Source organism: Seriola aureovittata, chromosome 14, assembly GCF_021018895.1.
Source record: "Seriola aureovittata isolate HTS-2021-v1 ecotype China chromosome 14, ASM2101889v1, whole genome shotgun sequence".
In the NCBI taxonomy this organism is placed as follows: Eukaryota; Metazoa; Chordata; class Actinopteri; order Carangiformes; family Carangidae; genus Seriola; species Seriola aureovittata.
This window is the reverse complement of record NC_079377.1, coordinates 10,370,758-10,394,946: the sequence shown is the minus strand read 5'-3', so window position 1 is coordinate 10,394,946 and position 24,189 is coordinate 10,370,758. Positions and strand designations below refer to the sequence as shown.

The 24,189-nt window shown below is 38.4% G+C and overlaps 1 protein-coding gene across 18 annotated transcripts in view; it reads left to right on the top strand.

Moving 5' to 3' along the window:
• Positions 1 to 1,298: 1,298 nt before the first annotated feature.
• The window catches only part of LOC130181242 (neurexin-1a), a 248,404-nt gene continuing 225,513 nt past the window's right edge, over positions 1,299 to 24,189 (top strand). For 7 of the 18 annotated variants that reach the window (XM_056395216.1, XM_056395214.1, XM_056395215.1 and 4 more), the window contains exons 1-5: positions 1,673 to 1,872; positions 3,140 to 4,479; positions 20,293 to 20,310; positions 22,219 to 22,248; positions 23,453 to 23,500. In XM_056395216.1, coding sequence (XP_056251191.1) covers positions 3,768 to 4,479; positions 20,293 to 20,310; positions 22,219 to 22,248; positions 23,453 to 23,500 — 808 coding nt within the window. In that variant the 5' untranslated portion in view covers positions 1,673 to 1,872; positions 3,140 to 3,767. Of the gene's footprint in view, positions 1,488 to 1,672; positions 1,873 to 2,579; positions 2,601 to 3,139; positions 4,480 to 20,292; positions 20,311 to 22,218; positions 22,249 to 23,452; positions 23,501 to 24,189 lie in introns of those variants that run through there. The other 11 variants (XM_056395224.1, XM_056395220.1, XM_056395231.1 and 8 more) reach the window with 6 other exon arrangements.

Here is a 24,189-nt window from a genome sequence, read left to right as displayed (position 1 = left end):
ACCAGTGACGAATGTGGGTGTTTGCCTGGCTCTGGCAATCAGTATAAAATGCAGAATCTAACAGCAAGACTTCAGGGTCATGGGGTGAAGGTGGGGTGGGGACTCACAGCATACACTCTGATCAAACAACTTCAGTATTCTCTTTGTATTCTTCTGTGTAAAGAATAAACAGCATTAGAGTCTAGAGGTTACTGCAGAAATAAGTTTCAGAAAGTTAGAGCACCTGCAACTATAATTTCAAAAACCAAAACATTTACACTGCATATTAACCATAAAATACATAAAAACTTTAGCAACTTATATTATATTATATTTGTTCTTCACATTCACAATGCATAATTTTGAAAATATGTCTCTCCACACTCAGTAAGTGACCTTTCCTATACTGTCCAAACAGAGCTAATGATGGCACTGTGTGACGACCTTTTCTTTGCTCTTTTATTTATGTGCGCAACTAGCAGCCAAGTGTTCTCGTTTACATTGATGGTAATGTATTAGATAGTACTGTATTGAAATAGTACAGATGTTTTATTGAAGGCTTTCATAATTTTTCAGTAAAAAGTATAAACGCATAAAAGAAAAGGGGGAAAAGACAAACTTTGTCCTAGTGATGCAAAATAATTTGAAAAAAAAAAGAGTGTGAAAATGCTGATTTTTGAGAAATCCAGAATAATTTCAAGTTAACACAGGCATGAAGACTATGTACAGTATGTGTTATAGGGTTATTACACATATATACAGTATGAAATACAGTATGAAACTCCTTGGAGACGCTGGAGAATGTAATAAATATACAATGTACCCATAAATGTCATAAAAAAAATAAAGTACTAGCCTACTTGAGAAAAGAGCATTAAACACCCCCTGAGCATTTAATCATTCAGCTGGATCTTATAATAACCCCTAAACTGAGAGCTCTTGGTTGGTCGTTTTTATTTTCTTTCTTTTGGTGTGTGCTGCAATAATTCAACAGAATCGATTTTTTTTTTTTTTGAAGATATAGCCAATAATACACACACATGTAGGAGCAGAAGTAGCTGTAGTTTGCTTTAAAGACACCACCCGGTGCTCTAAGTGTACCCAAACAATCTCTCCGCCTGCTTCCCCGCGTTTTAGTGTCTTTCGTGCTATCAACTGATCAATCAAAGCAGTTTTACAAGCCCTTATCTCCAAAGTTGCCTGTGTGCCATAAATGTCCGAGGATGGATGCTCACGGAGGCAGAGGCGCTGTCCAAGGTACTGCATTCAGCCCCTCCCCGGTAGACATCACGGAGACACGTGATGTGCTCTGTCTGTGGCTCCTGACAGTCGCTGGATAAGCTCAACAGGGAAACCAGATTGCACCTTCTCTTCCACAAAGATAACTGGATTTTCGCCCCGCGCTCCCCGCGTGCTCCATCCAGCGGTTTCATCTTTACTTTAGTTGTGTCTTGTTGGGTTTTTTTTTTTTTCGTCTGGAAACAAACTTGGAAGACCAAACATTTAAGGTAAAAAGAAATGTTTTTACCATTAAACCAGAAAGGGTTTTTTTTTTTTTCTTAAAAAAAAAAAAAGAGGAATTAGACTGAAAGTCGAATCGTGTCTCTCTCTCTCTCTCTCTCTCTCTCTCTCCCTCTGCCTCTGCCTCTCTCTCTCTCTCGCTCGCTGATGCTGTGATTCACTTGAAAGCAGATCTAGATGTGAAGGTTTCGCCAGAGAGGATTTGAGATGTAGCTACAGGCTCTGAAACAGACCGAAAACAAATACGGACGGTTCGTGGTTTTACAGGAGCTCTACCCGCGGTGCTTTGCATGCATTTTTTTTTCCACCTCTCTCTCTCTCTCTTGTGCCAACTATTTAGGGTCCCGTAGAAGTGAAGGTGCGCACGCAAAGGTAATAATAATAATAATGATAACGCCTTATCTTTGTTTCAGCAGGGGATTTAATAGTTGTCAGCTTTGAAAAAAAAATTGCCGCAGATATGGGCATCAAAGAAACACCCTAATTATAGTGCGCCCTTTCCAGCTGTCATCCAGGGTAAGATGTTAAGGTATGGGGCATATTATTGATGAGGGGATGGCGAAAACAGGGATGCTGTCCCGATTTGGGAAACCATATGAAAACGCAGAATTCCGGTGAGGGTGATCCCGATCCCATATCTCGGATAGAGCATGATGATCATTAAAATGTCTTGCTGGAGATGTTTCAGTCCGTGTAAAGTGCAGTGCCTATAAGTAAAGCCGAGCTCCAATCCCGGGCAGCTGTTACATTTTCTCTTCTTTGAAATGCAAACTAATTGCGGAGATTTTGAACCACTCTTGTTTTCATTTCAATAACATTTCGATGTTTTTAATTTTTTTTATGGAGGAAAACCATTATCTGTCTCACAGTCCGAGTGGAAAATAGTGACGAGGCAAATGTTAAGACTGTATGAGGAGCAGGTTCTGGGGTCTGACTGAGACCCAGTGACAGCCCAACCGGTTCGTCTTACACAAACCAACCACTGTGAATCAAATGACGCACTTTTTCCCCATGTTAGGTCTTCAATAGAGGGCATGCCAGTGAATAGGCTACTGCATCGGAATGCCGCTGATAATGGTGGAAGTGGAAAACAGCAAAAAGTAATGTTCCTTAAAAGAAAGGAGAACTGTAAATCAGTCGTTTCTCCTTTTTTTGTCTTTCTTTTTTTTATACTTTGGTGTGACTGACATTGTCTGCAGGAATTGATTTCAGATGCGCGACCGTCTGATCATCTGCCATGAATGATGCAAAGATCAAAAACTCTAAGATCGTTCTTTTTTTTCTTGTGTTGCATGAATATGTGCACGTTTTGTTTTTGTAAATGTTCGAAGGACTGCATGTGAAAACAATGTTTTCCGACACAGTCCTCTGTAGCCTATGCCACTGAGATGAAGTAATGCGTGGATCCAGTGATACTGACTGTCCACAGCTGCTGTGTGCTTCCTGGAAAGCCCTGCTGATATTAATCTAATGATACGGCTCGTGTTTGTTGTAACAAAGGCCTCTCTGGATACAAGTCTCTTCTGCCTTAACCATAGTATCAACTCTGACTCCTGATGAGGGCTCTTGCCAAAGTGGATTTGGAAATGGATATGGTGAAAAATGCTGATACTGTATTGAATTTGCTTTTCTTTTGCAGGGAGCTTTGGAACTGAGGACTGGCTTGACAGACAGACTGCTTCTTTTGCTGAGCTTATCGCCAGCGTGGCTCCATATGGCATTTTTTCTCATTGCTACAGAAGATGCAGGGTGAAAAGCCCAGAGCAAGGCTTCCAGTTACCCGCCAAAGAATGCTGGCATGAACATGAAGATTAAAGCTGCCATTTCAACTCAAGTGAAACCGTGTACACTCTAACTGGCACCAGAAGGGACTGTTTCATAATTACATAAATTAGACCAAGTGTGCCCAATGGATATTTGAATCCTTGTCGCTTTGCTTTAAATAGCCATGGCAGAGAGGACCTTTAAACAGTTCAAACTATTTTGGCGCGGACAGTGAGAGGTTTGGCCACTGGCCTGGACATTGTGAGGTAATGGTATTTGCTCCAGGAAGTAAGTGTTGGCCAAGCCTATTGCTATGCAAAAATATGAGAGCATTTAATCTTTTGTCTTAAAATGCAGCTGTTCACACTTGTAAATCCATGTAGACAATCAGTTATATGCCAGTCTACTCTCTCACAGTCAACCCAGCATATTTCCTGCTTAAGCAAAGGTTCTTATAAGTAAATTCAGCCCCTATCCACCTCCACAGAATTCGTGATCACACAATGGTTTTACAAAAGCCACATGGTGCCCATATCATATGGGTTGGGCTGCTCATTTGTTGCTTTGTAGAAATAGGCACTTGTCTTGAGTTCACAGGTGCTGAGGGACAGTGGGCCAGATTTCCAGTGTGGAATGCATGTTGCGAAAGTGAAATGAGTTTCAATATGAAAACGAAGAGTTCCCACGGGCTGCTAGTTTACTTCGACGATGAGGGATTTTGTGACTTTTTAGAACTTCTCATATTGAATGGTAAACTCAGCCTTCGCTTCTCGATCTTCTGTGCCGAGCCTGCAACCGTCATATCTGACACGGCGGTCAACGACAGCCAATGGCACGCAGTCACAATAAGGAGAAACTTTAAGAACACAACCCTAATGGTGGACAATGAGATAAAGTGGGTGGAGGTGAAGTCCAAAAGACGGGATATGACTGTTTTCAGCCATTTGTTTGTTGGTGGAATACCACCGGAATTACGATCTGTGGCGTTACGACTGACATCGGCTGTGGTCAAGGATCAGCTGCCTTTCACTGGATGGATAACAGACATAAAGGTCAACAACACGGAGTCTGTAATGATTAACAGTGAAGGGGTCTTAAAGGACCTCTGCGGTACAGCCAACATGTGCTTAAATGGAGGAGTCTGCAGTTTAATTAACAACGAACCAACATGTGACTGCTCTCAGACGGGCTTCCAAGGAAAGGACTGCAGTGAAGGTAAGACATCTGGATTCCCTTTAGACCGTACAGTCGGTACAACATGTCCTTTGTAGTCTTTTCAGACAACATGGACTGAATTTACAAATTCAAGTACCCTAGTGTAATTACCATCAGCACTAAAGCAAAGCATTCCCTTCCTCTAGGTGGCTAAAGCAATATGTTTGTTTTAGTCTTACTTTGTGTGTAATTGATCTGCATATACGGTTGTTTGCAATGAGCGAATCTCCTGCAAGGCCTCATTAGCAAAACATGCAGGTGTTCTCCATCCCCTAAGGTGTCTTCCATTCTTATAAAACAGGTCTGTGGGGATTGGTTGACCTATGAAACATCATCTCCAATGGCTTACTGCAAATGCAAGAGACTGAGTAATCATCTAGAAGTCACGTAGAGTAAACATGAGTGATATCATTGACTTCAGACAGCACAAAAAGTGTTAACTGGGTGAGGTTTTGTATCAGTTGCCAGTGGATAACAGCGTCGTTATTAATACATTTATACTTCAAGCTCATTAAGCTCCATTAAGCACACAAATTTATGATCTATCATTATCCCCCCATTTTCTAGAAGCAAGCAAAAAAAAAAAAAAAAAAAAAAAAACTAACTATAGCATGACTGAGCCACAATTTCCCTCAAAGCTCTGGGCCCGAATGATTTAATAATTCTAAGAAATAAAAAAAAGTCAGCAGTGTGATGCAGAGAATAAAAGAGCTAGAGACCCAGCTAATCGATACACAAAGAGAACATGGGGTTCTTTGAGGTAGCAAGAACAGCATTACTCTGTGGTGGCCCAGTATTGTGGTCATGATATTATGATATATCTCATGCTTAATCTTGCTTGTATTGGTATTCAGTGGCATTCAGTGCACAGCTTCCCACAGGTTGGCAGCTCACTGCTCTGTTTGTTGGTCAGGCCGAGTGTTGATGGGGGGATGGGTGTGAGTGTTTGTGTTCTTTTTTCTTTCTTTAATTTATTCTTCAACTTTATCCAAACACAGATGGACTTTTAAGACTCATTTTAACATATACTGTAGGCTAACGTTGGCCATATCTAATTTACATTTCATTTCATGAGCTGAGGCGTCTTTATTCAAGCACATAAATCTTTTATTAACAATAAGCTCATTAGGCTGGGGTTGGATAACTTACTACTGCAACATAAGATATTCCCATCTGATTGCCATTAGTTATTGAGGCAAATATGAAACACCACTAATTAAAATGTCCTCTACATGCTGTGTAGGCTATGTTTTATTTTCTGCTGTATTCAGGTTTTGTTTTCATGAGGGAGTGTAGGCTCTTGTACCAACCTCATTCAGTGACAGAATGAATGATTGTTGCTGTAGTCCACTAACAGGGTTTCAGTGTTGGGCAGCATTAAGTCTTTGTTTATTTAAACTATTCCACATCAGTGAGATGTAGTGTGCTGTAGTGCCGTACTGCATCAAAGCACCCCGAATAAATCTAGATCAAAAATTAACTGTGGCAGTAAATATACTTGGACATGCCACCCAAATGGTATTATTGTTCTCTGTCTTGCTCTTTTCAAGTACAGACTCTGCAGTCTATAATCAAGTCTTTTACTCTAATATTGCCATAATTTATTGCACTAACTCACAATGTTACATTCTGGATATAACTGCAAATAACATTTCAGATTTGTGTTCAAAGTTAATTTGACAAAAAAAACTGCTAAACAAACCTCTTTCTACACTGGGCACCAATTTGAAAAGGCTTGCCAACCTGTCAGTTGGTTCAGTGTGAGACATCAGTTTGCGTTTGGCATTGGTATTTGATAAAGAGAAGACATTTGGCTGTTTTTCTTGTCTCTGGAGTCAAGAGTTTATGAGAGCCCACTTGGCATTTTTCCTATGCCCTACGTTGGACAGAAAGTGGTGCTTGTTTCACTGTAGATGAGCAAAAATCCAAACAAGACAATTGCCTTGGCCTCTTTAGAAGAATTGTAGATCACAATGCATACTCTTTTATGGCAGATGAAAGGTCCATCTCAGGAAGGGATACATGGATGGATAGAGATAAGGTGTGGGAAACCCAAAGAAGGGTAATAAAATTCTTAGTTAGCATCAGACAAATTATATACGTATATATATAGTATTGCATTTCCGTATTGTAGACTAATATAAACCGTATCTAGTCCTGTTCTACATACTACATAAAGATTGCAATTTGCCAAAAAATGCAAAGAAGAAGGCAAAGAAGAAGTATATGAGAAAGAAGAAGAAGAAGAGGAGGAGGAAGAATAAGAAAAAGAAGAAGACAAAGATGAAGAAGAAGACGAAGAAGAGGAAGAACTCAGTCATGTAGTCAGGAAACTAATACAATGAATTGCTGATGACTCTTCAAAATACACCAGCAATGATTTTATGATAATAGCAATCTTTAACAATGACATCCTGGGGTTTAGTCATATTCATTTGCACATATACAGATTTAGTTATTATTCAATTAAGTATGACTCATTGTTTTGCATCCTTACTTACTTATTAAAACTAATTCCAAAGGTCAGCTTAATAGGCTATTATTTGCTTGAGATAAGTTGGCTCATAGTCCTCTAAATGGGAGTCATTAAAGACAAAGCAAACTAGCTTTATAAATTGTGTCTATTTATAATCCAACCTGTCACTCAAGAATACTGACGAGGATAACAGCTGACAAATTGAAAAGGTTTGATACAGAGAGACAGTATTTCTATTTACAATAATTGTAAATAGAAATTAATAAATATATATAAAAAAAACAAAGATACTGGTTTCAATTAATACAAAAGAAACATACAAGTAGTTAAACCCCTTTGATACTATAACAGTATGAACATTCACTATTTTTCAGTGCTCAGAGTTGTGGTATGGTTTTTGCTTTCATACTGTATGTGTTTCACTAGTCAAGAAATCATAGGAAGAGATTCAAATTTCCCCATCAGGGAGGCTACTGATGTTAATAGTATTACAGCAATGAAATAACTAAAAGGTTATATTATTGCACTGTTAAGATGAAAAGATATCGTCTGTGTGCTGCATGAAAGATGAGCATTAGAGGTCAACTTAGGGAATATACCATGGCTCTACTGAGGAGATTTAAAATAATGATGAATTAATAATGAAAACATCCTAAAAATATGGTCTAATAAATTCCTGTGTAGTGTGTTTATATTCATGTAAAGGGGAGTGTTTTCTCCCATGGACTAGCTTTGTGACCTGAAGTTTGATGGGATGGGCTCATTGTGATTCCTCAAGCTGTTCTTGTAAACAAATGTCAATACACTCAGGAATTCACCAATAAAGTAAGCTCTTATGTTTATAAAAAGCTAACTGTAGAGACAAAAAAAATTAGATTTGAAACCCTGAATATTATTCTGTTCATCCTAATTTTAACTGCACTGCAGTGACAGTGACGAAGGAGTCACTTTTCCAGATTTAGGAATTGTCCTGAATGGAGAACTCCTTTTGCAAGGTCTATATTCACAGCAGAAGGTCTGCTCACTTGTCATGTATATATCTTGTCTAAATTACCATGCCAAACCATGCAAGAGAAACTTCAGGTTACTAAACAGGAGTCATTAGATCCAGTAGATTACACAACAGAAGCCTCAAAGACAAACAAGGAATCTGTCAGTTGAGCTGTCTGCTGCCGTCACCCCAGATAGCCACAAAGCACAGTGTGGGACTGAAACCCCTCTGTCAGTCATGCCCCTGCTCTGTTTGATGGAAATACACAAAACATACAAGGAGGCTTTCAGTTAGAGTTAGAGTCCAACAATGAGTTTAAAAGGTTTGGGAGTTTCGAGAGGCAGTGTGTTATGTCATCATCTACATTTGTTGTTCATAGTTTGCTGGTTGGCATAGTCAGATGTTTTTGAGACTAAAAGCAGTATTAGTTCATTTTTTTGGCCACTTGGGGAAATCTGTCTGACAATCTGTAATCACAACATTTACAACTTAACTTATACAACCTTATTGTATACAGTTGTTTTGGCAAACATCCAAATCGTTTCTTGCCGCCTAACCAGAAAAGGTCCAATACTCACTCTCTGTTTAAGCTCCAGTTTGGTCTTCACCAACACCTTAGGGGACATCTGGCTCTTTAGCCACTAAATGTGTCACTCTGTTCACCTGTAGGGCATGTACACTACACTGGCTGAGAGATAACAGTGGGTTCATTTCAGCTTTTTCACTGGGAATAGCTGCCCTGCTGCTTTTGGAAATGGTGTTGATGAAAGTTGTGACTGAACTGCAATATTAAAGCTGCAGGCTGTTAAAACCAAAACAAATGAGCTGAAAGAGACTGTAAAGCCCCACAGAGCTGAGGGGATTGCAGAGTCAGGTGTTAACTGTCTGTGGGTTCGTCACTACGAGCTGCCCCTCTCATATTACACATAGTCATTTGATCCATTGTTAATGAAAAAAAATGATTTGTGCAGCTTTAAATCAAGCTGCATGTAGCCAGATTACTGGAATAGAAATCCACAAAAGACATGTAAAACACAAAGGGCTCCTGAAATTGCATATATGTTTTCTGTTTTTGTCAGCTGTGTTCTTAGACCACATAAAAAAAACATATAAACCTTGGTAATAATACTGGCACTGAAGAAAGGCTGGTAGTTCTTTATAGCTCATTTTAGCATGGCACTAACATCGCAAGATGTGGAGATTCAATTCCCAGCACAGCCATCCATGCTGAAATTGTATGAACTCATGGTACCTTAAGTCACTTTGGATGAAAGCATCCACCAAATTGTACCTTTGCCAGCTAATTCAGTACTGCAGCAAGTGCACAGATTTCTTTTTTTTTAACCCCAAGCCAATGTGGTATTGCTGCCTGCTTTCCTCGCCACCCGGAGCTGAATAGGGGAGGCAAGCGACAACAACAACTACTGAAAATGTCTGTGCATGGAAAATTTTATCAGACAATAATTTAAAATAGTCATTAAAGCTAAAGTCCTAGCCCGGAGTATTCTCAAATAAATGGTCTTATCCCATCAGAATCAGAATCCATATTCAGCAGTAGAAAAAATGTAATTGTAAAAACTGCAGAGGCGTAGTAATACAGATCTCTTTCCTCTTATATAGTTTCCTCTCACTTTGCCTGATTCCCATACACTGATTCAAATGTAAAGTACATTGAAGTTTAAAATGTAGGGCTACCTTTCCATTAAATCATTTAAAAGCTGTTGTGTTACTTTGATCAGATGAAAGGATTACAGGATTTGCCACCAGACCTGTCAACTCGCCCCTGTCCAACCACAAGCTTGCACATTGTATGACCTCACACAAACACTCACTCACACACACACACACACACACAAATACACACACACGCGCACACAAATCCCTTTGATCGGTTAAAACAATTATTTAAATGCACTGTTCTATGGCCAGTAAGTTCCCAGAATCTGTCCTCTTGTTTCTCATTAGAGAAATAACATAGATGCATTGCATAGCTCCATATTTTATCCTGATAAAAATTGAGTGATTTTGTTTATTTCATTGTACATTAGCCAAACATAACTTAGTCTAGGTTAAAAAAAAAAAAAAGAAAAAAGAAAAAAGTAGGGCAGACCTCAACTAAGACTGCACAGCATGTTATTTTTCATTGCGTGCATTATGCAATTCACAGGATAACTCACATTGACTGGATACAGTAAATAACTGTGATTGCACTGCACTTCAATCTTATGATTTTAGCTGAGAGCGTAGCTTCTGGGTCCTTGAAAAGATATAGTTAGAAGTCCCTGAAACTAACGTCAGCCGTTGTAGGACAGGCAGTCAGATAACTTAAGCCACTTGACTAAGCTGCTAATACATGATGACAGGGTACCGAGAATGACTGTTGCCTAGTGAAATTATGTCACACCTATCCTCACATTTGAATCATCATCAGCTGGCTTGGCTCTGTGAAATTTTTTTATTAACTTAGCAGAACAACAACAGATTTGTGCCTGCTATATTAAGGGAAGAATAGTGTCGCATAAGTATTTGACCATGTATTGGTTTTTTGTTGATGTTTTTCACACACAGCAAATTTGATTGGGAGTAATTTGTGTTAGAGGTTTCAGGTCGAGGACTGACAAAACATTTTCAAATTGAGGAATCTTTCCTGAATCTTTTCCCACAGCTAATAGTTTGAACCTCATTTTGGATATATGAAAGCACCAATCCTTATCTGAAAAACATCTCAAGATGCCCAATGTTTACATAATGAGTTTTATATATATACCTATAATGTAAAAACGTGCTGTTTTTTATGTGTTATTGTTCCCTTTTATGTTTTTCATGACACTGGTTCCTTGGCAGGGTCTGTTTTAGACAAATTGATTTTTAATCAGTGCCAATGAGACTGCCTAGTAAAATGTTCTGCCAGTGGAATTTGAAACATGATGACTTTGGCAACCCTTTGACTACATTAGAGGTGGTGTTTTACATTATCTGTCACAACCATGACTCACTACCTATTATAACACTACTTGGTATATGGAGGAGGAGGAAGAGGCGTGAAAAGTCAAAATGTAAATTGAATACTGGGAATGGACAGAGACGTTTGTTTTTTTTCACAGTAGTGTACAGCCTACATTTTCATCAGTCAGATAGTAATCTCTTTTTAATGTGATAATTTCTATGCAGGAAAATATTTTAGGTATAGCTGGATTAAACTAGTGAACCTTTTTTTGTTTAAAAAAATGTATTAGGCTATAACTTAGCAAGTGTACCCAGTGCTAACCAGAAATTCTTTGTTTTTGACCACTTGGGGCAATGCAACAAGTTGCAAACACAACACTGATATGTTATCAAAAGTTGAATTGGCGAACGTAGCCAACAGCTCCATATTGACTCATCCAGCAAACACAGAACAACATTAGCATTCACCTGAAGTCATGTCACTGACAAACAAGTCCTCTCCCGGCGACGCCTAAAGGAAGTATGTTGAATATCAAAATTGAGTATGTTCACCAGCTACTTGGTCTGTCTGCAGTTTGGTGGTGAGCAGGCAGTGTTGTTTAGATGAAAACAGCTGATTGCAGTATTTGGAGTTGAGGTTGATGATAGTGGTGAGCCAAAACAGTACAGCGAGCTGAAGCACGCTGAAAGGCTACATTCGTCTCTAAGAGCGACTCCTTTCACATTACACTTGGTCATCTGATGCATTGTTCCTGTAAAAATATTCATTAGTGCAGCTTTAATATAACATTTTATCATTTTGGCTACAATGATACTGACAGACAAAGGCTATCTGGTTTGTATATACAGGAATGACGATATATTTCTCAATTCACTAAGTCAATAATTTGGCCAACTCGACCATTGCAGGACCATTGTGGCTTCAAGTATTGCAGCAGCTGTGCAGGACATGTAGCAAAAAACATTTGGACACTTCAGCATCTGAACACTGTCTATTTGTGTCTGTGCGAGGAAGCAAATCAACTCAAAGTGAAATTTCTCTCTGGTTTACACTCTGATCTTATGTCCCAAGTCAGTACTGCCGAGTTTTCACCAAGTTGCATCCCCAAAGACAATTCAGCATAACACACTGGAAGCAACAATAGTGTGAAGAAATTGGCATGAAATGTCTTGTGGCTAATCTTAATATTCTGGTAAAGTTCGGTATTTGTAGAAGACACATCAGGTGATTTTATATCAATCTAGTTTTGGAATTTGGATGAATATACAGGAACAGTGATTTTTACTCACCTGTACACAGAAGTGTGGAGGAGAACACGTGATGAGACAAGCTAACAAAAATCATTTTTCCACAAATGGAAAATCATCAGTAAATTCAGTGATTTCTTGAAGTAGCTTGTGTTTGACATCTCCAAAGCAGCACTATCATTTGTAAATGATTTATATGGTTGGCTCCATGTATAAAGCATAGTCTATATGATTTTTGATCACGTGGCTTTAAGTATTCAGTGACTTTCCTCACGTTTACGTACATGACTGAAACTGCTTTGGCCCACACTGCATATAGGAAGATGAATTCTTAATTTGATTGAGCTCTCCCTTTCAGGCATGTCTGTCATTGTATGTGCACACAAACCATGTGACCTCACCGTATCTCTGAAAGTGTCACTCTGTCTAGAAGCAGCTTCATTCAGACAAAAGCAGATTAACAGTATACTGCTGTCTCGGAGTCCAAAGACAGATCGCCTATTGGGATCAAAAGATTAGAGGGATTTTCCCGGAGGATTTTTGCCTTGTTTAAATACAACTGCTCCCGACTGTCAAAGGGTGTTTGTGAAATTCTTTGACACCAAGCTCCTCCTTTAACGGGATTCGTCCCACAGCACAAATAAACACGTCCAAATATCCATGGCACACACACACGCGCGCGCGCGCGCGCTCGCATTAAACAGGGCTGTACAGTATGTTTGTCATTGGAGCATGCTAAGCTAACATATGGAGCTTACAGTAAGTATATCATAAGATGCATAATTCATTGAATATCTTTCAGCCACTGTCATGAATTTGAAACAATTTTTTCATCTTTGGTTGTTTTTCACTTTGCATTTTTGAGTGCATTTTTCTCTGCAATCTGAATGTTTTGATCTTCCCTAAACTGATACAGAGTAAACCTGCATAGAGGCAAAAAGAAAAAAAAAATGCTTCTTTAAATTCCAGGCTGTAGATGATATTTTCACTTTGAACACAAGTTGCCTTTGATGCTGCTGGTTGGTTGTCATCCTTCATGAGAGTCGACTGAAATACTAAAAGCAAGTCAAAAGTGCACTGCAATAATTTGAAAGCTGTCACGCTAATGATGGAGCCAAGACAAATCAGTTTTCAGGAACACTTTTCATGACTTTGAAGGCTTTTGTGACTGTAACAGTACAAATATACCTCACTTGACTACTGTGTAGTGTAGGTTATGTGTCACATTTCGGGGTTTATTCTACCTTAAGCAGGAGTATGAGACTTCTCCCCCTTGCAATATCCATATTTTTACTCTTAATATAGATTATGGAGTCTATAATAAGATGATTGAATCAGTACTGCAGTCAATGCAGCTTTCTCTGGCACAAATCACTGTTTGCTTTTTCATCAGGTATTTTTTTTTTCTTTCACAGTTCTGTATTGTTTGTCATTTGTAATGGAAAAGGATGCAGTTTAATGTTAACATAACTTAGAGCTTAGCTGTGTTTAATGCTCAGTGTGCTTTATTAATACTTTTTTTTTTTTTTACTTGAGCAGAGGAGCTGCTCTTCAGATAGGGATTTGTCACACGTCAACAGTGGGAGCCACAGCTACAGTTTCCTTAAGCAACTGCTGAGCGTATTTAGTCAGGAAAAGGTGCTTGGTGAACATTGGTGTATATTCCTCAATCATGATGCCGTGAGATCTTTTATAACAACTTACAAATAAGCTGAGCTAATTCTTAAAAACTTGCAGTTTACATTGATTTCTTAAGTCCTCTGTCAGGTCTAATACTCAAGTCTTTAACAGCCACTGCATCTCAAAAAAAAAAAGATTTACTCCACATCTGTAATACTATCCTAGATATCGTCAATCCTGGGATTAAGGTTATTAGAACTACTGTATAAGCTGGTCTGATTATCCTGTTGGATCACTCTAACCCGCAAGATGTAAAAGAATGGAGAAGACTTCAGCACATCTGCTCCCACAATCCTCTTCCCTTTGGTCTGTCTCTGTAGAAATATCTGGATTGGAATATATTGTCCACAAACCATCCGTCCAGAGAACCACACAGTAGCTGCATAAAAGATTGATTAAATCACTAACACTAATACATATATTTTTTTTCAAGTGTCTGTGTGACCGTCATAGAAAAAAAAAACATACAGAAAATATTTGGTTAGACATCCGTTTCTATCAGAGTTTAACTGTTAACTTTTTTTAAAGGAGCTATTTGTAAGTTTTGCTATTGCTACAAAGGCATCGGTAGCATTAGCAGCTGTTCACTTGTCAGTCTAGAAGAAACGTTGCAAGTTCAGTATCAGACTTAATTCCTTTACTCGCCAAGAGTTATCTCCAGGGCTGGAAAGCAAAATTAACTCTTCTCTCTGTCATGTCTTTCCTTATACGGAAGTTAGCATGCTAATCAGTTAGACCTCTCCCTACACAGCTAGCCTGGCTCTGCCCAAATCTAATGGCACCTCTAAAGCTCATAAATGAACACACATTACCATGTTTGTTTAATCCATGCAAAAATGTGCAGAAAACCAACTACTATGCCAAACTAATAGGTGTTAGCCTTATGTTAGACTAACAAAGAAATGAGAGAGGTATTGATCTTCTCATGTAATTTTCCAACACAAAGTGAATAAGAGCAGCTACCAAAATGTTGAACTATTCCTTTAACAAGTCTGCAGTCAGGTATCAGACAGATAAAAATCACCATTAATACTAACATATTGTGGTGTAATGAGAAATTCTTTGTACAGTGGTTGTTATTTTGTGTAACTGGACACTGTCCCATTTTGAGGGAATCCAGTGTCGGTAGGTTGATCTCATAGTGTGCAGTGTGTTGCTCTCCAGTCGTACATGTGGCACTGTTGACCGTTTCAGCTGTTGAGAATAGAAATCGTGCAGTAAAGCCACAGGTGTGGGAGCTATCAATTTCCATGAGAGTGGCTGGTCACTCAGCCCATTTCCTCTCTCTCCGCCCTTTCTGTTGCTTGAGGAGGATAATGAGGGAGATGGTGAGCTGTGTAATGCCACTAACACTCCTCTGTTAGATAGATGCATTAGATTTAGACTGTGGTACTAAGAGATGAGCCCTCACTTATATTCATTACTCTTGATTTGGTCCAAATTGTAATTTAACAACAAATCGATCTTTTGGTAGCTCTAACCTTTGCTGCAAGGCTTTTACATTTTCCCTTAAAGCGCCTTTGCGACAGGGGATTTTAGAGCAGCAATCCTGCTCGTATTTTTCAATTCTGAAACTGTCTAATGGGCTGGCAATGGAGTCCATGCCTTCTGTTCTTCTTTGTTTCTGCGTGTATGATGATGACATTAGATGACTTCCTGATTAATCACTGCGGAAAAGGGAAATGTTAAACAAGAGCTCTTATTTTATCCAACACATTATAAATAGATTTTAAATAGACAGTTGTTTGTGTTTTAGTAGAAAAATTAACTTTTGTATTGCACAAAATTTTTTAAAGGGGCACCTCACCAAGTTTAGGTAATTTAGGTTCAACTCAGTTACATTATAAAAATGCTGTAAAATAGAGGACGGTGAGCAGGAGCCTGTCTTAATCATTTGTCAAATATACATTTCAAATTAAAGCTTCAGAATGAAATGCAAACTATCTCCTTAACAGTGGTGGACTTACCATGTTTCCCTCCTCTCTTAAATTGAGGAGCCAGGTTGGCAAACATGAGCATGTTTTTATGCAGTTTACGGATATCAACTTGCTTAATGTCACTTTAACATTTTTAGTCAGTTACCTCTTACTGTCATTTGCAGCTGTCAACCTGCAAAGTCCTCTGCAGCATCATCTTTAAAGGGATATTCAGGTAGAATTTTTAGCAATGCGAGGCTTTGAGTTTCAGCTTTTCCATAATGAAACGTGGTGGTAGCTGACCCACTTTTTTAAAGCAATGCTGGCATGATAAACTACTTCAGTTTGAGGCTATTTAAAATGGAATTGAACTGCTTTCATTAGGAAGTGTCAGTTGCTTAATAATTCATATTATTAAACTTTATTTAACATATTCCTTCTTTTTATTTAATTACACCAATAAGACATTTTTATATTATACAACATGCCCTTATTTGAGTGGCTCTCTCTCCCAAACTGACCAGTCTACCAAATATGCATAACACTGAAAGAATAAAAGCATGGTGCTACAGTTCCCTGAATAATCACTGCATGAAATGCTCCATTATGGATGCAGAACATGAACACACATTTTTTTTTGTGTCAAACTTCTTTTTTTTTTTTTTTAAAAGTTTAAGGTAAAGTCTGACTCTCAGATTTTCATTTTTAAAATACACAACTTTTTAGGAGAGAATGGGGCCATTTGTTTAAGAGCTGCTACATTACACACACAATTAGGTTCTCTGAGAACAAGCTGCAGACAGAACTTTTTAACTGAAAGCAGTTACTGTAAGGCATAGCTATGTTTACACACCATCTTTGAATAAAGAATTGAAAGGGGGGAAAAAACCAGTTGTGGCTATTGTCCCGTTGTGGGTCATTGTTAACAAGCAGCAGCGTGAGTGCAGCCTGGGTGGTGGGTGGATGTCAGCTACCTTATTTGTGATGGCATGCAGTTGAATCTTTACTCAGCCTTGACAAAACAGAAAGTATTTGAAAGCACAAAGCCTCGTGGTTGTATGTGTGACGGAAAAGCAAAAGCAAAAGAAAATAGGTGTAAACAGACCTTACATTTCAATCACATTTGCCTCTGTAAATTTATCTCAGTGTGATTTATATTAATGAGAAGAGACCAGGATCATGACTGTAATCAAACAGATTCAACCATTTAATTTCAGGGTGTATTACCTTTATGCTTCTTGACATGAAGGCAGTGCTTGTAATAACCATGTCTTGAATTTGGATTTTTCACTGTAAATCCAGCTGAAACAAGGCAATAATAGAGATGGAATACATTCCAGCAAACCTAAAGCATTCCAGTGGTAATGACATTAAGAGTAGATGACAAAAGGTTGATTCAAGCAGACAGGATGTTCTAAAATCGCCAAATGGCAGAGAAAAATGGATTATATCTATTGCTGGATGTTCAGTCTAGTGAATGTGACACATGTTCCTTTATGTGAAATGTATCATCCATAACCCTCCTTGCTCTTGCCATGTCTCCTCAGCCAACTGCATTCAGTCTTAATGGCATTTGGTGGAGCTGGCTGATGGTAGCCAGTGCAGTGTATAATGGTGGGATGAGAGTGGCTCATTTGACTTTCCACTGACTGTCACTTTGGATCAGTTGCCACACTCATGAGCTAACAGTCAGAGGGTCAAGGTTATATTGGGGTGTTAGAATCATATCTGCAGGGGGCAAATCCAACAGAAGAGAGAATTGATTCATATGATTATTTACCATCCTTGAGTTTTCTTTTTCTTTCTTTCTTTCTTTTTTTGTCGCACACCAGATGTTTCGTTCAGTGAGGCATCAACCTGGATAGTAATGTAATTATTTTCCATGAGCCATACACCGTGTGCATGACCAACAGCACAAGACCATCAGAGATGCAGATCGTCTGATAGACAGTTGAGTGCATTTTGGTTTAGTGTTACCAGCACAATAGCACTGGGATCACTTTGTCAAGGGGATTAAATGGATTTACGTCTCTGGATTAGGATGTAACCAGCTGGGTACATTTGTGAAAGAAAGTGTGTGTGTTTGTGTGTCTGAGTGTGTGTGTGTGTCTCTGTGTGTGTGTGTGTGTGTGTGTGTGTGTGTGTGTGTGTCTGTATGATAGGGGGCTTGTTTTAATGGTCCCTGTCAGGTGATACTGCTGTTAGAGGAAAGCTTCTTTTCTTCAGAACGCTACCAAATGAAACCGCGTCTATTGTGGCCAATAAACACTGCTGAAGTTTGATTCAAAGGAATTACATTACACTACTAGACACAAATTTGCTTAAATGGTTGAAATATAATCCTCCATCCAATGAAATTCTCTGAACACCTTTACCGTGGTTTTTTACGTATCACAGTTATAAACTTGCTGTTCATAATTATGTCTGTATCTTGCCTGTTGGGGTTTAAATTGTAATATAATGATACCGTCTGCTGCATGCCTCTTAAGCTGTATTTAAGTAATAGGATAAATTAATCATTGTACCTCTAAACCTCATTTTAATTTGATTTTGATCACCAATAATTACAGGAAGGGAATCACTAAAATAAAGTGTTAATTGCACAGTAACCTCATACACAATCTAAAACAAACTATCAAAATAGTGTTCTTAAAAAAGGCCACTTTCTGAAGTGAAATGCAGCGGGAGAAATTCTTAGTTATTGTGGCAAAATGTACAGGTCAATGTCAGTCTTTGGGGTCTTGATGTCAGCAAATGGTCTTGATTCTTTTACTTTTCTCTTCTCATGTGGTCACTTTGCAACTGCCAGCTTCATGCCTGCCTTGTCAGAATGCTTTTTCAGCAGCGTGCTTCTCATCATCAACCTAACGTTTTGTGAACAAAGTGCACTTTTTAGTTCCCTTCACAATAGACTCTCTTTTATCTTGATGTCCAAAGTATTAAAAATTAGTCACTTGGACTCACTTGACACATAAAGCTGCACAATAAATTAAAATGATTTCTATTTTACTCAGGCAATATTCACATTATGAACAACTTACATGTAAAATGAATTTTTACACAAACAAAATGATCTTGTGATGTGATTAACTGTCCTGTAATTTGTTCACAAAATGATGATTTGGATCGGTGTTTGTGCATGGTGTCTGATTTGGAAGGGGAGCCTGTGGCCATGGTAAGTTTTGAGTCAAAAAATCGCTTGAATCTGGGCAAGAAACCATTTTGAAGAGGTAGGAGTTTATTTTGCAGTGGAAATTGGCCTTTTGTGCCTATCTGGCTGCATGGTTACAGTAACTGGATTGACAGGACCATTCCTTTTGTTGTACAAGTATTGATTAGACATTGCATGCATAATTTCAGTTCATGATTGTTTTTTTGAAAAAATTGTGAAATATCATCAAATTCTATTTTTCTTTTTATACCATTTTGTGTATTTCTGCTTTTATGATTTAAAATATTTGAATATTTAATCCTGAATCAGTCTCCAGACAAATCATAAGCACTTATTGATGGAAAGAACTGTTGACTGACCATTTTTTTTGTTCTTTTTATAGGCAGTCTATGGGCCCTAACACACTCTCATTCCATTGGTTTTGCATGTTTCCAGTCACATCATTTTGTCAAACCAATTAATTTCCCCACTGGTAGCATGATGGTTACCTCACCTGTTTGCAATTACGTTACCAACATGTAATTCTTCTCTTGGTCTCATTTATTAGTGTGACGGATTTTACATGGCAGTTTCCTCACCTCCACAAACCTCACTTTGATTGCTGAAGTTAAAGTTACAGCAGTTTCATTTGGGAGCCAATCTCCTTTTGCATTTCCAATATGTGCTCACTAGTCATTGCTTTCAGTAATGTGACCAAATCACCTGAATAGAGTTCCAGTAACACAAGACCCCACTGCCCGTTTTGATACCTTAGAGGCATTGTGCTTTACCACAGCCAACTCTATTTATTTAGGTTATTTTCTCTCGCAGTGCATTTCATCATGTGTGATATAGAGCAGCTTTTCATTTAGGAAACAAACAGAAAGTACACAGATTCTGAGTCTGCTGAATTAAATAATTGTTGATACCACAGGTACAATCCATCATGTTTAGAAAAAAAGGCAGATAAATAAAAGATTTAAAGAGCCTAACACAACAGGATGAACCAGCCTCCAGCGTCAAGCTCTGCTTTTTATCTCCACACCATCTTATCCCTCATGATCAATACTGGTTCATAAATCATTAAACTGTGATGCCAGTTTTTTTTCTTTAACAAAAGATTTGTTTGACACAAATTAATTCTTCAAGGTTATATGAAATAATCAGAAGGGCCTATTCAGTTTCAGCTCTGTCCTGTATTCCAGGTCAGTGTATAAGCAAAATGGAGGACAACAAAATAGAAGCCTATGCATAAATCGGCCTTTCCTCTGCAGGGGTTACAATAGGTCACTTGCATGTGACGTTTAATGCCTTGCATGGTTACGACATGCAATGGCCAGTACTAGTCTGCATGCTGCTTAATGAATGTCTTCCTCTCTTTTTCTTTGCTTGTCCGTGCCTCCAGAAGACAACTATACTGAAGGTGGGTATATTACTGTAATTGTTGGTTTCCATTCTTGCTAAAAATTTGTGTGCTACACATTGTCATGTTCACTGAGGCTCCTCAAATAAATGTAAGCCAATGTTTTATACTGGCTATGGTATTGATATTACTGGTGTGGTAAGTCTGATTAATCTGGTTATCATTGTTATTCTGTTTTTTTTATTGGGCATTTCATAAATTTTCCAAAACTTAAATGATAATGAAAATCTTTCTTTTTAAAAATACTATTTAATTACTTAAAGGTTTTGCTGTAATGTAAATTGAATAAAATATTCTATTGACGTGTAAAAAAAAAAGATGATTGGGCACATACTGTTTGTGTCATATAATGTGTGACATTGCAGAGCTTACTGTGATATTTTTTGTGTATGTGATAAAAAAAAAAAAAAGTAGACCCACTGTTAGATTAAAGGGGTTTTCCAGTAGCATTGGAGTACGGCTGCTTTTCTAAGCTACCAACTGTAAATGCTTTTATCTCAGGTGTAAATTTGGTGCTCAGTTTTATTGCCTCACTAACAAAGAACAGGAGGGCGTTGGACCCTGACGGCAACACTCATACACGGATGAGCTATTAATTCTAGGTTAACTGAGAGGCTGAATTCAAATCAATCAAAAAGAAAGTAAAAAAAAGTAAAAATCATCTAGAAAGGTTTAGCCAAGAAATACTGTAATTAAGGTATAGAGACTTGTGTTAATCATACCACTAAACAAAATAATATAGGCTATTCTTTATATCAGTATCAATAAAATAATTTAAAATGTAAAGATGTGATTATTTGAATGAGTCTAATTTAAATATACTAAATGTAAAGTCTTGTGCTTAACTTTTTGCTTACCTTAGCCTACTGTTTCTTCCTTGTAATTGCTATCATAAGCTAATGCTGTGTGATAAGCTAGCTTTCTTAATTAGTTTTAAGGGCAGTTTTTATTTGGCTGAATATGAGAAATCTCTTGTTGGTAAGTATACTGTCATAAAATATGAGGTTTCGGTTTCCATGGAGACACACTGAATTGCTGCTAATTTTTGATTGAAATGACCCATATTTGTAAACAGGCTAATGACAGAAATAAAAGCTTGCTAACTGAAAGCACTGGAATTAGCTAGTTTGCGGTTAGCGTAGAGCCCCTTCCTATAACAACTAGTTTTTGCTAGCCAGGCAGCTAGCTAGCAAGCAGATTCAATGGCAGCAAACAGGTATTGGCGTTTTCAGATTTCAGGTGTTGTTCAAAGGGTTAAAATGTTTAAATGCAACATTAGAAATATGCTACCTGACTGCCAGAAGAACTACTGAGAGGAAATTGATCCACTAGCCAAACATAGCATTCAGTGCTGTGGCTACAGCCTAGTGTTCATGGGTAATACTGGTTAACTGTGTCAATAAAATGAACATAACAGGCTGCAGTTGTACTGCTGATTTAAGTAATTTACTACTCAGAATGGCACAGTGACCAGACCATGTCCAATCATCCTTTTTTTTCTCTGTATGACTCAAATGTTACGTGGACACTTGACTGTTGTTGTTGAAGGTCAAGGTAAAGCAGTCTTCAGCTATATTTGCCTATAGGGATTGCTCTGTCAGTGGTATGTAGGATGACAGTCTGCATACTTCTCAGGTCAAAAAACAGGTCAACCTGAATTTAGATTTCTGAGTGATGTCTAGTAAGTGGCTGATGATGCATTGCAACCTGCTTTGGTTGACCGAATGCTCATCATGCTAACCCTGTCTGTGCATCCTATTCTGTTTCTCTCCGTCCCACTCTTCCCTTATCCCAACGCTCCTCAAGTAACACAGACATCTGCTCTGAAAGAGATGCCTGCGTGTCAGTGTCACACAGCTTCCCATGATCCCTTGTTCTCTGCTGACTGTGCTCTTGTTTTCCTTTAAGGTCTGGCACACCTGATGATGGGCGACCAAGGTATGAGCTCTGTTCCTTTATCCTGTCATTCCTCCATTGTCCCTCCTGCTCCCATTGTGCTTGGAAATGTGTGTGCCTCAAACTCTTGTGCAATGCTCAGGCTTGAAGCTTCATATATGGGCTGTCATTTCACTTATTTTGAATGACCTAGTTGATGTTCATTCTCCCAGTGATTTCTTTTTTTTTTTTTGGATGACCCCTTTTTCCGAACTCATTTGGCTTTCAACTCACCACTCTGCTGGGTAGCCGTGTCATTTCCCTCCATCTTCTCTTTGTTTTGTTTTAATTATTCACATCTACTGTACATGCTGATGTTTTATGATGACGCAGTTCAAGTAAAGGGACATTTGCATCAACATTATTAGGACATAACGCATGGTGGTGGCTTACTGAATTTTTAAGCTAATCCTCATCTGTCCTCACTGCTGTAATGCATGTTGCGAGCGTCTGCACAGACAGTCCATCCATTTTATCTTCATCTTTCCATTTCTGTGGCTGCTGCATATCTTTATCATGCAGCGGAGCAAGGATGTGAAGTATTGTTCTTCTCCCTCCACTGTCCATTGTTAGTCCACTTTGCTGTCTCACATTTCCTCTCTTGTATTTACACATATATGTAGCCATCAAGCCTCTCTCTCCTCTCCTCTGTCCTTTTCCAACTTGACCATGACACTTATCGGTGTCTCCTCTCCTTTTGTTCTCCCTTTTTGTCTGGAATCTGCTTTCTTCATGGAACATTTCATCAAATCTCATAGGTAAAAGTAAAGGTACTACACTTTTAATTACAAAACTATGACAGCAGTGTTTGTGGCATTATATACTCATGAGAAATGAAGTATATAAAGTCATTGGCATTTTTTAAAATTGCTTTCTCAACTATTAATGAAAGCTTTTCAAGGTAGGTGCCGCTTTGGCTTTGCATTCACCTGTTTAAGCTGTGCCACCTGTTTCTTTTCTGCTTGATGCATGGGAATCATAAATGAGACTCATATGGGCATATGAACACAATAGTTGCTGTCCTAGTTCCAGTACACCACCACCCAGGGGTAACTACGCTCTTTTTATTATTCAAGTAATGGGTTTGGGGTTGCGGGTGAGGCTTGATCATAGTGTTGTGGGCCTCCCATCCTGGCTGTGATCCTCACCTCCTCTCCCTGTGGGGTAAGTGGACTTCTGATCTTTCCCGTTTGACTCTCCTCCTCAGGGCAGAGAGGGGAAGCTTGGCTTCTAAGGTCCCTACTGAGCATTCAAGGTAAAACTTTGATTCTTTCAAGTTGGTTACTGAAGTAAATCCAAATTTAGCAAGTCATCATCATCTTACTGAATTGAGGCAGCTTGAATGCCACTGTGTTTACTTTACTAAATGGAAAATGATGTAATCACACTGTGTAGCTTCAAATTTAAAAAGTAGTGATTAACACTATGGCATTCAAGTGTTCCACTTGGAATCGTATTACTTCAACTTATTACTTGATTTTGCTCATGTTGTTGCTTTGACATTTACTATGTTATTAGTTCTGATTTCACAAATTATTGTAGGCAGTTTTGGTACATTTCCATTTATTTACACCAAAACTAAAATATTGTGTTATATTCAATGCTATCTCTTATCATATACTTGTGATGCATCACCTGAACAGGTAAGTCTTCAAACTGCCTTGTGGATGTGCAGTGTGAAGTTTTACACTGTGAACAGGAATCACAGCGATTGCAATGTCAGATGTTCTGCTACTACAAGTCTAAGCTGTAGCGATATATACATGAATAACACTGACACTGACACACACACACACACACACACACACACACACACACACACACACACACACACACACGCAAAACCATTCCCCATTAAAAAATGCTGAGATTGATTTTTCTATCTCCCAAGGTAAGTGGCATTTCCATTGTCAATACACATACAGTTTCCTTGACAGAGAAAAA